This window comes from Ostrea edulis, chromosome 7 (genome assembly GCF_947568905.1).
Source record: "Ostrea edulis chromosome 7, xbOstEdul1.1, whole genome shotgun sequence".
Taxonomy (NCBI): domain Eukaryota; kingdom Metazoa; phylum Mollusca; class Bivalvia; order Ostreida; family Ostreidae; genus Ostrea; species Ostrea edulis.
Genome location: NC_079170.1, coordinates 29,361,548 through 29,376,348, shown reverse-complemented (window position 1 = coordinate 29,376,348; position 14,801 = coordinate 29,361,548). Strand labels below are relative to the sequence as shown.

General features: G+C 34.5%; 1 protein-coding gene across 1 annotated transcript; it reads right to left on the bottom strand.

The window, feature by feature from the left end:
* Positions 1-2,171: 2,171 nt before the first annotated feature.
* LOC125654853 (uncharacterized) lies at positions 2,172-14,397 on the bottom strand. Its single transcript, XM_048884958.2, has 4 exons — positions 14,115-14,397; positions 8,682-8,766; positions 4,573-4,754; positions 2,172-3,072 (listed from the first exon to the last, which is right to left on the bottom strand). The coding sequence occupies exons 1-4, from the start codon at positions 14,155-14,157 to the stop codon at positions 2,915-2,917; spliced, it is 468 nt and encodes a 155-aa protein (XP_048740915.2). The 5' UTR covers positions 14,158-14,397; the 3' UTR covers positions 2,172-2,914.
* Between the last annotated feature and the right edge of the window lie 404 nt (positions 14,398-14,801).

The window sequence follows — 14,801 nt, the reverse complement described above, 5'->3', positions numbered from 1 at the left end:
GAGTAGGACAAACACGGACCCTGGACACACCAGACCAGGTGTCCAGGAGTAGGACAAACACGGACCCTGGACACACCAGATCAGGTGTCCAGGAGTAGGACAAACACGGACCCTGGACACACCAGATCAGGTGTCCAGGAGTAGGACAAACACGGACCCTGGACACACCAGACCAGGTGTCCAGGAGGAGCAAGCATCCTCTGCCGACCGGCCACACCCACTGCCAGATATTACAGGATGTGAAACTCCACGATCTTACACATTAATGTGATGCAATATCAACTGTGAATAAAATAGTGAAATGCATAATCAAAATACAAATCACATTATTTATTGCAAATCTTCTTGTGTACTTACTAGGAGTGTTAATCCACCAAAGAATAAATATAGAAATCTTTTGTGAAGACATATTTACAATGACAAGAGACAACCATTTAAAAGACTGGTTAATATTGTTAGACCTCTTGATTATATAATGAACAGCATATATACATTTCGAAATGGCTTAATCCCTGGGCACACTGTGACGTTTGTGATAAATTATCAATACAGGAACCAGTACAATAGTTTTTTTTTCTTCTAACCAGCTTATAGTTTTCATTCGACACTAGTCATTGCGCATTTCGATTATTCTTTATTTAAGGCATTGTCAACTGTACACAGATTTTCATGAACAGCAACCAGTGTGTGACGCTTTTAAAAGTTTCACATCAGCGAATGAATGACAGCACTTGTGTGTCGTAGGTGCATATAAAATTACACTGCATATGCACATAACTATTCTATAAAAACAATTGTACGAGAAATCAGTTGTATTCATTCAAAACAATTCCAATTCAGGATTTTCGATAACTATTGCCATAGAGCTGTTCAGCGGTTACACAAATGTAAATGACTTATGTCATATCTTATATAACCTTCTCCCTATGAAAAAAACCACATTTATGAAAAAGGAAAAAAAAAAAACATTTATGAAAATAAAATGCTTCTGTATTGTGATCTGTTTCTTCATTTGAATTTGGCGCCTTTTCTTGAATGTACAGTTTTTATCTATATTGTGTGCACATGCGTCAGTCGCCATTTTATACTTGTTAATGACAACGGATTTATATTTTGGTGAATGGTATTCAGGAAGGTATAAATCATGGTGGTATATTTCTGTTATTACCTGTCAAATAATTAGGTCGACTTCACATGATTATGATTTTTCAGATAATCATGTTGACTTCTCTGTTAATCATGTCGACTTGTTCTATGATTTTGTCTACATGTCAAATAATACAAAGTTTTAAAAATAACTGCCCAAATGCTTCAATTCGCAAAATGTGCCATCCACCTACCGTATACTTTCGCTAGCCAAGTGTCCGATTCGCTTCGTGAGAGTAAGCGAATCGGACACTTGGCTAGCGAAGATGCCTACCGTACGGAAACGTTTAAGTGCCTCCTCTTTTTCTCTAAACATGAACAAGAAGTCAATATGTCGCTGAATGTTTTTAATATTTTTTACTCAAGTCTTCATATGTAAAAATTGAAAAATTTTCTCTTCTTGATGGTAGTTCAATCAACATAATGAGTTGTAGCTTATCCTAAAAAAAATTGGCCAATAAAATGATTGCTGTCCTAATTATTACACTTTTAAAAGATGAAATTTGAAGTAAACATGTCAGCAAGATGTCAATCTTATGCTCAAAATGAAATGTGAAGATAACGAAGAGTGATTAATCTTATAACTCCTATAAGCGATACAAAATACAAAACACGGACCCCTTGATATACCAGAAGTGGGATCACTCGGGATCAGGTGCCCAGGAGGAGTAAGCGCCCCTGTCGACCGGTCACACCCGCCGTGAGCCCTATATCTTGATTAGGTAAACGGAGTTTTCCGTAGTCAAAATCAATGTGCCAAAACTAGCCTTACAATTGGTGTGAAACACGTCAGACAGCATTTGACCTAATGATAGGTTGTATTGGTAAACTAGATCGTTATTCGCATAGAATGTTCGAAAAGCTGACTTTAAACGAGACTGTTAAAGCCCTGCAACATCAACTTGTTTATCAGTAGCCTGCCCCGATTTAAAAACTCATCATACACAGAACAAGCTCTTGCGCATTGAATCAGTTGAGATATATAAACACCATATGCAGGTGATAATGGAATATTACTACATAAATATGGGAAGATGACGATACTTTATTAAAACATTTATCTGCATATATATGATGACATGATAAAACAGTACAAGTGCAAAAGGTGATTATTTTATTTAAAATCTATTAGCATTGCATTTTTATATCTATATTGTTAGAAGACATGAATATATTTTAATTTGACGTAATGATTGATTTCGTATGACTTATGTTGTTTCATCATTAGATATTAGTTTATGCGAATAAATGATGAATATATTCAAGTGCAAAATGTTATACTAAGTTTAACACACTGTAGGTCAATAGCAACATTATTACCCAAATAGTCCATAAGCCCCCTTCCATGTAGAAATAAAAATATACCTTAAAATGAATTGACAATGCTACAAAACTCAGGCACAAACCGTTTGAAAATGGAAAAAAAGGAAGAATACTCCAACACACACAATAAAGAATATGGAAAAGATTATTTTTACCAAAATCTCTCATAAACATGTTTAATCATAAAAGAATGATAAGATCACAGCTATTCTTATCACAGTTTCCAATGGCATCTGTATAAATGAATGCGAAATGTCAACAACAAAGAAAAGGTACCAATCAAACCACAAAGCATGATTCAGTTGTATATCATTATACTTATACATATATATATAGAAAAAAGCACACATTCACACAAACACGCATCACTTTCCGAATGAAATCACGATACATGCATAGATTTCAATGCGTGTCATCCCATGTATGGTGTTTTACATGAAATGTCTCAATACTTTGCTGGAAAGCCGTTGGGCTGTGGTTGGTTAAAGCCTCCATATGTATTGTCGCTTGGCCCTGCCCCCGGTGGATAGGCGGGGTTATTGTAGCCAGGAGGAGCGTAACCGGGATTGTTGTACACTGGTGGCGGAGGGGGGTAGAAACCGCCTGTAAATATGATTTAAAAATTTTAGACCACAACATTATGGCTGTTTACAAAAATAGGGCACCGCTAAACCGGTACACGATACGTCCGCATACATTATTGACCCAGGAATTTGAAAATTAAGAAAGTAAGAAAGGATTATCTACAAAAGGATTTCGTCGGAGTTGCAATAACAATGTATTTTGTATTAAAACAAATCTAAGTCCAAGGGCTGTAACTCCTTCATAAATAGTGGGGCAGCATTACCTTTGTAATATGCACATCTACACATTGTGGTCTTCCTTTGTACTAAGTTTCATTGAAATCCCCCCAAGGGTTTAAGAGGAGTTGCGAATACAAGGTACTTGCATAAAATAACTCCACGGGCCCTAACCTTCAGAAATAGAGGTGCAACATTCCCCTTGTAATATATACATCTCCACATTGTGATCTTTCTTTGTACCAAAATTCATTAAAATCCCCCTAAGGGTTTAGGAGACGTTGCGAAGACAAAGTATTTTGAATAGAAAAATTAGGTCCAAGGACCACAACTCCTTTACAAAACATTGAACAGCATTCTCCTTGCAATATGCACAGCTCCACATTGTTATCTTTCTTTGTACCAAGTTTCATCAAAATCCCCCAAAGGGTTTAGGAGGAGTTGCGAAGACAAAGCTTAAGGGACAGACGGGCATACAGACAGACGGACGACAGCGGTATAGCATAATGCGCTCGCAATTTTTTGCGGGCGAATGAATATGGTGAAAGAATTTGAATGTGTGATTGGTTTCTGTATAAGTTTTAATACTTTGATAGAATCATAGCTGAAATATTTTCACATTTGTTGTCATTTCTGTAAAGTAAGAGTAGCGTTCGTATTTTGAGCATCATGAAAGTTTGTGAATTCTGTTCAAATGAAAGATGAAGACAACGAACATTGATTAATCTCACAACTCTCACAAGGAATACAAATTATAGAGTTGGGCAAACACGGACCACTGGATATACCAGAGGTGGGATCATGTGCCTAGGAGGAGTAACCATCCCCTGTCGATCGGTCACACCTGCCATGAGCCCTATGTATTGATCAGGTAAACAGAGTTAAAATCAGTGTGCCACGAACAGTCTAACAATGGTATGAAACACGTTAGACAACATTTGACCCAATGATGTGTTGTATTGGCAAACTAAATCGTTATAACAATGCTGACTTCAAATGAGACCGTTGACACCCTTGCATCATCAACTTGTTTTTCAGTAGCCTGTCTCGATTTAAAAACTGACCATACACAGAACAAGCTCCTGCGTATCGAATCAGTTGAGAGATATAAACACCATATGCAGGTGATAATGGAATATTGCTACATAAATATGGGTAGTTAACGATGGAGAAGCTGTCATAAAGTTGAGTTGTTCAGAAAAAAGAAATATGATTGAAGGTTATGATCGAGGCCGCGACGACTAGTGGTGACGGTTAGTGCTACTGTGGATACACTTTTCATGGATCTGGAACATTTCTGTACCTTGGGGAGGAGGCTGCATGACCGTATTGTTGGTGTTCGAGACTGCTGTCACTGTGGCGCCACCTGTGCTATGAACAAGTGTCCGTCCTCGATGACTCTGCTTGCAAATGATGATGATGACGACTGCGACGATGACAAAGAATACAACAGCACCCACTATGGCTCCGGCAATAACTGACACACTGATGGAAGTATAGAAAAAAAGTATTTTATTGTCAAACAAGCAAGGGTCATACAAAAGCAGACGATAATTTTAAAAATCATGTTAGAAACTGTATAACTTCTAATCAACATTGTTAATTAAAATGATCAACAATATATTTCAAGGGTGTTTTTTTGTAAGAATTCAGGGAAATCGAAAGATAAGCGCTACATTAAGGTCGATCGATCCTCATGTGACTTATCAAAAATAATGGTTAAAAGTGCAAAAACTCTATTAATTTTCATTCAATATAGTTAAATTTAATCAATAACCAAAGAAAACGTGTATGTTGCCACATTTTTAAAGATGTCAGACATAAAAAAACGGAAGTATATGTTGACATCAGAAAATCACACATTTTCGTTGTACAGAATAATTAGAATAGATAAAAACTTGTTGAAATGACAAATTTTAAATGTCAACAGTTAAAAAAACCTGTTAATTCATAAATATGTATAAAGTAATTGTGGATATTAGGGAAATCATGCATAATAGACATGCAGTAGAAGAAATACCAGCATAGGAGTTATTGCCCCTTGACAACATTTTTTTAAATATAAAGAATTCATTATCTCTAGAAAATATACACTTTTTCAATATCAATAGTTTACCAAATTTTTTATTTTATGCAGTGAATAAAATTCCTCTGAAAGATATATTTCTATCATGCACAAAGTTTAATTTGATAAAGATTTTGCAAAAACCTATGACATCACACGAGGTTAAGTTTAATGATCGGGGACATAAGGCTATTTTTTTTGTATTTCTTTCATTGTAGAAACATCAGACAAAATGGTACAGGGAATTTCTGTTCCCGCCGAATGTATCATTGATTTAAGACAATGCACTTCATAAAGGTAAGTTATTTTCTGTTTCAATAATGTGTTATTAACTTTACATATTCCATTATAAAGGTCAGATAACACTAGACTATTTTTTTTTTTTACTGTAGTGGGAATTTGTTTGTTTTGAATTTATCATTTACATATTCAAATTTTGAATTTCAAAAACTTGCAAGAAAAAATTAATACTTTCTGAAATCGAAATTCCAAACACAACTTTGTAAGCTGTATGATATGACCTACTCGTACCCCCTCCCCCCTCCGCATTTTGTGATGACAAACGAGGGAACGTCTTTGGTATTATCATCTTTCCTAATCAGTCCTCCATTTCTTTTATATCTCTTCTTATATCGCACTACGTCTATTGTTAAAAGAATCATAATGTTTGCAAAATCCTTTACGACAAAAAGGTACTGAGTGTACTTAGTTTTTTTTCGACATTTGTTAGTCTTTGTTGTTTTAGTTTAGTAAACATAGATTGAAATATGTTCATATGATCATTTTCTTTATGCTGCCAATTAGGAATGATTTGTGATAAAACAGTAGTAAATAGTAATCAAATTTATCCCTTTAAGATTAATGCCGTTATTGAAAATGAATTTTTTGACATACTTGAATATTCCGCAGTGCTAAATAATTTTTCCGGAACAACGCAGTCCTTTCTTGACACTAAATTTAGTCAATAAATAGTCCTAACACGAGCATGCGCTCTCGGCCTTTTCATTTCCATCCTTGTGTAAGTGCAAACAAATTTATCAGTTTTAGGAATTTCACAATAAGTTCTTTTGATTCTGCTTGACCAAACTTTCAATTTTATTTTTGGAATGAAAGGAATGGCGACTTTAGACGTTGTATTGAGCTTGACATAGAATTTCACATGTAATTTTGAGATCATGATATTAATTTCACAAGTTTTGGTTTCTTGAAACAACATACATTGTATGTATGTGAAATTTCCATCGTCGGAAACCCAAGGTCGGTTGCACTTCTTATATCCCCCGTGGGACACAATGTCGATATTTTCGCATAACTCATTGAAATGCATGACCTTACGTGACCTATCGAAGACCAATGGGAATCGCCGTAAGTATTCCCGGAACTCTAAGCGTCAGCAATAATGGCGGCACCCATGAAAGTGTGTGTTTGTTGTGCCACTATCAAAGATCGGGATCACAAGGCTTTGTCGTCAAAAACTTCACTTGAACAGTACAGCTATGATCTAGGGTGCCTCAACTTTCACCCATCAGACACATGATTTGCATGCAGCCTTTGTACGAATAAATAAATCGGGTATGAAAACTTAACAAGTCAATGGTCACAAAAGTGGACCAGCTGAAGGAGGAAAGAGATATGATGTTAGGTATGTAATTGTAATTAAAAGATTTATATAGCGCCCTATCAGCATTAGTTCTCCAAAGCGCTTTACAAATGTGAGAGAAAAAAAGGGTATAAAATCGATGTGCACATACATGTGAATAAAATATTCATAGTGTCAGAATTAAAATGCAAAATTATCATTATTAATATAAGCACCACATGTAATTATATAATTACCCTAATAACATATAAAACAATTTTAAACAAATTAAATACATACATGTAGAAAGGACACACCAGTAAGTATAACAAACTACAGTTCAAATAGCAACTGAAAGGGTTTTTTTCTTTCTTTTTGTTTGTTTGTGTGTTATTTATCATGTTTATATTTTGAATAAAATTAATTTCAAAGCAAACTGACAAAGAAGTTGTAAAGCATATCACTGAAAGATTTGTAACTTGTCCAACTTAGATATGATGAAAATTTTCGCTTCAAAAGCCATGTTTTTCTATGCTACCGAGCACTGGAATACTTATCATTTCCATTAGTGGAACTCTTCAAATTAAAGGCGCGTAAAGTCGTGCTACCGGGACAACATACGTAAACATTACTTAGGCATACGTAATATAAATTATGGTATCGAATACATATTATAACCGACTGCAAACCACGACACTGATTAAAATTCTAAAGGCAAAAGGAATTGATTATTCTTACAAGAAAACAGACGAACTTATTAAACTATGTGAAGGAGTGCAGGTACTAAATCTGCCAAATCTGACCGATATAAAGCATCAGTCGCAAGAAGAACTGTGAAGGGAAAAACAATTCATGCACACCCGACACAATAACTTTTCTTGTAATTAATGGGATTCATATGTTATTAAGATTATTCTGTCAGATTATGAAGACATTCTATTTTATACAATTTGGACAGGTTCATATGGCATGGACTTTGTAATCGTTAATGCCCCCCCCCCCCCTCTCTCTCTCATTTTCAAATATTTTAGTATAAGTTATATACTTGCCAAACTGCATTTTTTAAGACGTTTATAACACTAATTAACACAACAAATGCGTTTCTAAACTGCATGTAAGCTATTTTGAAAATTACAAAATATTGATTGACTTAGGACAGAGAACATCGTTGTTTGGAATTTTTATAATAGGTGTAGTGGAGTTTAAAAAAACCCCATGTACCATCCTTGATAAACTAGTGTTAGTATATTTTTAAAATACAGTTTGACCAATGGCTATTTTATTTAAAAGTTCACCATGTACTTTAACTTAAAAAAAAGGGGGGGGGTGTGTGTGTGTGTGTGCTATGAACGTTTCGTTTATGTCCCAGTAATCTCGCACTTGCTCGCGAGACTTGTGCATTTTCTTACCAATGACGCACAAGAGTCATCAAAGCGCGATAACTCTAATGTGATGTAATGAGAAGTATTAGGGGGCCTTTTCATTGGTTGAATATCGCAATAAGGAATGGTAATGTGATCAATCGCATAGAGAAACTGAGACACGCCTTCCAGCGAAAATATCGGCGTTGCGTCCCATGGGAGGTAAAAGAAGAACGACCTACCGTGGATTTCCAACGATGGTAAATTTCGTAAGTCTGTACACAATAAGAAGGGGGAGAACTCATTCTCAAATTGAGTAGGTTAGAATACAGAAACTCCTGTTTAACGGAATTTGTTTACAATGAGCTTACGGGTATCATGAATTAACATAGTACATAGCTACTTACGATGAGTAGGAGGTATAGGAGTAGGAGTAGTAGTAGTAGTAGTAGTAGTAGGAACTTCTATAGGCAGCAGAAACTTCTCTCACACCTGTTATACAAGACAAAAAAATCAATGTTCATTGCATGCATGCTTTTTCTCTGGCGTCTGTACATTGTACTCGCCATAAAAAACCAACACTGGTCCTCACAAAATAAATCTTATGACTAACGTGTAGAAAAATGAAACTCTTTGATTTCTTCATATCTCATCTCTTGCAGATTTTCTGAATTCATAATGCATATGATTAAACAATGAATTAATAATTTTTGAAAGAATGTAACGATGTATGCATACAAATTAACGCTGTGTAATTTTTTTTACACACACTTATAAGATACATCTTTTTAAATATAATGATAATGATTCATTGCTTATACATGTATTTACGTTTTAAAAACTCTTCTAATGTGTGGATTTTTTAAAATCTATATTTTAAAATTCCCGCCTAATCCTTTGGGTAGCTTGTTATTAACGGAACAACCATTGGAACAGAACATATAATGTCATATCAGAAAAGAAAAGATTGCGCAATGCTAAAGAATATGATAATGGTATTCTTGAATTGATTTTTAATCAAATACCAAAAACATCTTGAATAATTAACAAAGTTAAGGTAGCTCATTACACTAAATTTTTATTTAATGACTCGTTAAAACACCTCTTATGAAGTATGATTTCACTATCGAAAAAGTGATACAAGCTATCGAGTATTTTATATAGATTTTTTGTGATTTATCCCGGAATGATAAAACAGGTACTTTGTTTGCAAATGAGATACTCTAGAGTCCAAATTTTGCTGCGATTTGATGCATAATATAAATATCTAAGAAAACATGCCTAAACGGCTCGGATAGACATTCTAATTTTTTTTAATAAAAAATATTTATGAAAATTGAAAACGTTATTTGCTAATATTTTTAAATCTACGAATAAGATCTTCAAAATACATGTCATTTAGAAAAATGATATATCAGAGAAATATATCTTTAAAAGAAATTGAAATGAAATGACCCCAAAAAACAGAATTATTAGGAATTTTCTAATTTGAACCAAGCCCGATCACAATTATAAAAAAGTAGCTATAGAGAACATCGTATTCAGAAAACTACATTCCCTTAATGTAAAATGGTTTACAAATTAAACGACTTTATAAAGGAAACTAATCAACGGTGCATACAATCAGCAACAATATGATTATTTTAGTAATTTCTATCAATTTTGATCGGGATCGGTACTTTTTTCTCCAGCTTGAATACTTAACTAAGATCCGCGCCGTATACTCTGCGTAAGAAGATCTGACATAACCCGATTAGGGGTCATGTTCAGATGAACTTTATATCAGCCAATTAGCGCGTCGGCTTTGAAACCGTCGGTGTTTACAATTCAAGGAAAACGGCTGCGATTGTTTGGTTTGAACAAAAACACATCACAGTTAGATGTAACATCACAATGCACCGTTTACGTCGACTGGCGTTATTTTCCTCGCGTTAATTAAGGTAACTCATACTCGCAGTTTTATCTGATACAAGTTTGAAAAATGTATTTATTTCCATTCATTAGAGTTAAAGCTAACAAATTATTAAGTAAGATACATACGTCATCACACTTTTTAAGATGTGAGACGTACATCATCAGAATCATCTATCACCGTCAGAAAATTGCAATTTTCCTTAAACAGCGTTATCAAAATTTCATACAAATTGGTTATGACGATAAAGTAGCATTCATAACAATTTCATGAAAGTGTATCTTGACAAAAACATACAAAATGTCTGTAAAAATAAAGGAAATCTATCGCATAATAGACTTGATAAAGAAATCAATAGAAACAGAGTTATTGCCCTTGGATTCAATATCTTAAAACGCATCATTGTTTATTCATCTATAATTTAGACTTTTGAGATAGTTTATTTTTAACAAGATTTTTCACAATAACTATCGGGAAAGACTCCAACAAAATCCATGTTCCTATCGCGCATAAATGTAAATAAATCATTGATTTTGCAAAATCTAATGACATCACAGGAGGGTGGAATTACTTTAAATAAACTATTTTGGAAACTATTCAAATCTTACCCATCCCTATTCATACATAAATCGCAATTCACAATTACACGAACAGTCACGGATGCACGGAAATAGATAAAAATAGTACAAATCACGGATTCATTTTGCACGGATGATAAAATTTTCCGTGTATTTTTTTTAAATATAGAATATGCTATTGATTTGTGACTTCGAACATACATTGACATTTTTTTTTGAGCATGTAGGTAGGGGATATATGTAGGTAGAATCTACCAGTCACGGATATTTTCCGTGCATTGTGACGTCACTGTAATTGTTAAACATGCGAAATTTACACTAAATTACAGACAGAAGACTATATTTCTTTCATAATACAAGAATAATATTTTATTTTAATCGTTATTATAATTCTTCAATAAGAACAATTTACAGAATTTCCGTAACTTTGGTATCCGTGAATCCGTGACTTAAAAAAAAGGCCGTGACTTAAAAGTCGTCCGTGACTTTTTGTTTTTGTTTATGCAATTTCCGTGATTTTATGTGTTTACGGATGTAATAAATAATGATAAATGTGTTTCTAGTCTTCAATTTTATTGATCCGTAAAATTTGTTAAAAACGGAATGTCAATTTCATATCTTTATCTGTAAAACTTTATGACAGTGCAATGTCAAATTCGATTTCGTCCGTTGTTCAAATGAGCATTGCAAATATAATGCAGTCTCCGGAACAAAATATTACCGTCACTTTATCAGTTCAGAAAAATGGAAGTGCAGTGGAGTTGTGTTTTGGTGGACTCCCAGAACACATTACATTTAGTACAGAAGCAAGGAGACCCCATTTAATAGATTGCATAAGCAACAACATTTTCCGTAAATTCCCTTCATGTTTCACCCACGATGTCAAAATTCAACACTTAGTACTAAACAAATTAGGAAGTCAAATACAAGTCAGTGCACATATAATACACTTTTTTTTAAAAATTAAATTTATGGAAATTGTTCTCATCCGTGCAAAATGAATCCGTGATTTGTATTATTTATTAAATCACGGACAGATTTTTTTTCAGTCACGGATACCAAAGTTTACGGAAATTCTGTAAATTGAAGAATTTATATGAAATAATGATAAAATGCTTGTATTATGAAAAAAATAGTTTTTACATTTTTATTATAATGTAATGAAGGAATCACGAAAATATTGCATACAAATCACGGACAAATGTTTGTGACGAAACAATTAAGGTGACGTCACAATGCACTGAAAATTTCCGTGACTGATAGATTCTAACTACATATATTCCCTGGGGTGTACACAAAACAATACGGAACTTTCGGAATATGCCGGAACGACCGATTATATTTGACGTTTATACACCACGGTCACGTGATAATAACCAATTGTAGGGCAAAGTTGACATCGATACATATGGTGTTTTCTTAACAGACTATGCGCAGTCCCACGATGACGATCCAAGTCATTATTGATGCTTAGTACCTGGGTGTAAATTAGATGGAAGGGAAAGGGCGCATTTAGACGTGTACCATTGGATGCAAGGCGTGAAGTTTTACCGATATCCTCAAGATATTCCCTAGATTTATTTCCCGCGCCGACTCGCATAATTTAATCAATTGTATTTTCCTATAAAATGGTTGTAGTGATTCCTTTCTTTCAAAAATAACATTTAAATACAGTAACTTGATAGCAATTGAAGTATTCCATGTTTGTTTACTTAGTTGTTATTGTAATCCGAAAGTGACATGCCCTACAATTACGTTCAACGCGCGATAAAAGTAGTGGATCCGTATCTCGAAAGTCCCGTATTCAAAGTATATTCGAAGTCACAAATCAATTGATTTTATAATTAAAAATGCACGCACAATTTTATTATCCGTGCAAAATGAATCTGATTTGTACTATTTTTTTCTATTTCCGTGCATCCGTGCGTCCGTGTTTTGTAAATGGCGTTTGATTTGGTTGTATTTTATCTCGTACGTTTTGTTGTTTGTATGGACGGAATAGATTAGGCACTATTGCGAAAGTTTAAAATTCCTTATGTGAGAATATTCAGTTTTATAGTGTGCAATAAACTTCATGGGACAGCGATTACTGCAACTTGTTTACGAATTGCCGGGAACCGTCTGAATAGCCCAATCGGAACTCCTCGAATGTATCGCGCACTATGTAGTCTATCAAACTCCCCGTCGAGGCCTCATTACGTCACCTACGAGCAAACGAACTCTGGTGGAAGTTTGTGTAGTCTATGTCGAATTTGATGCATTGCCAATTGGCAATGTATCAAATTCACTCATGGATACCACCGTATTACATCCGAGATCTATGTCGAGTGCGCGAGACATTCGAGGAGTTCCGATTGTGTCGAGTGCGCGAGACATTCGAGGAGTTCCGATTGCTGAATAGGCATCATTGTCTGTATTAAACTGGTTCCCCGCTGATTGGTGCTACACCCGTATGGGGAAAGGCTACTATATATAGCAATTTTTCCAGGAGGTAAAGCTACTATGGGGGAAAGGCTACTATCACTGGTATTAAACTGATGATAGTAACGATTGTTACTATTATCCCAAGATGGCGGAAGGAAATTCCGGAAAGACCACATTTACTAATTATATCTATTTGTATTGTTTATTTGCGAATAATATGTAGGTAAGAAATATCATACATTAGCAACAATTATGATCAGGTGTTATTTTATCTTTTATACGGCTCATATGAACAGAAAATTCGTCGTTGAAAAAACAGCGAGGATGATAGTAACGAAAGTTTTACGTTACTATCATCATTCATTTCCGTTACTATCATCCTAGCTGGGTTTTTTGGGATGATAGTAACGATCGTTACTATCATCAGTTTAATATCGGAACATGTTGAAGTTTTATTGTAACCTGTTAAAGGACAGATATTTCGAAATTGTTTATAGTCTATCATTTTTTAATCGGTAGTTTTTAGACTGCGCCGATTTGAAATTGTGATGATTTTTCTCCAGGTTCACAACACAATTTACCCATTATTCTGTGAAAAGATAGCTTTCTTGTATAGGTGGAATAAAATATCCCCCCATACACATTTCTCTAATGATAATTGACTTTTCTGTAAGTTTCACAATATTATATACGCAGTACATGTACATGTATATACCATTTACATTTCTACATTTGTGACTGGATCTAACACGTTTAACGCCTATATATAAACCGTGTTCAAGTTCACTTACGACAGATATGAAATTAATACCTACATGGATTGAATAATATGGTAATTGATAGTTCGCAATAAAGTATTGATTCATAAGGAAATAAAACATACAAAACTAGTAATTAATTAATATATAAAACTTAATTACACTTACAAAGGACGAAAATAATTCCGAGAAAAGTTTCCAGAGTAAACATGTTGATGGTCTTATACTTCCTGATCTGGATGTTCGCTTTAAATCTTAGTTATATAGGATACGAATCGCTGGAGGTGAAAAAGTTCAATTCTGTAAACAAATATATTTAAACAAGTCAGGACAAGGTGCTGTGTACGGGCACTCTCACTAAATTATTTGATATGCTTGCAAAAATTGGATTTTGTGTTTAGAATTATTTGAAACTTTTATTGATTATGGTTCATGAACATAATTCGTGAAACTGATATTTGAAGGTAGGGTAAATGAATAAAGTAAGGATCTCCGCGAACTTCATTACGGCGGTCGTTGTTGGTGATAGTCTAACACCTGTTTTGTATCATCGCACTTCCATACAAGGCTTTGTATTGAGTACGTGAGTCCTGTGAGAATCGCATGTAGACAATTGTTTTTTGTTTGTTTGTCTGGGTTTTTTTTGCCGTGGACACTCTGCCAATTCAATTCAATTTATTCTCATATTGCACAAAACAACATAGAGAAGATTATAAGACTCTCTTATGAGTAACCATGAAATATAAGGGGATTCCACCCGAGGGTTGCAAAAAAGCTGTGAAACCCAAGGCTTTGCCGAGGGTTTTACCGCTTTTTTGCAACCCCGAGGGTTGTCTCGCACTGTTGGGTGGGTTG

Bases quoted from the DNA above. Each gene is read 5' to 3' on its own strand.
- LOC125654853 (XM_048884958.2), bottom strand. From the start codon at position 14,157: ATGTTTACTCTGGAAACTTTTCTCGGAATTATTTTCGTCCTTT. The intron at 8,767-14,114 runs GTAAGTGTAATT...CTTGTATAACAG, and splicing joins CGGAATTATTTTCGTCCTTT to GTGTGAGAGAAGTTTCTGCT. The intron at 3,073-4,572 runs GTACAGAAATGT...TCATATTTACAG, and splicing joins CATGCAGCCTCCTCCCCAAG to GCGGTTTCTACCCCCCTCCG.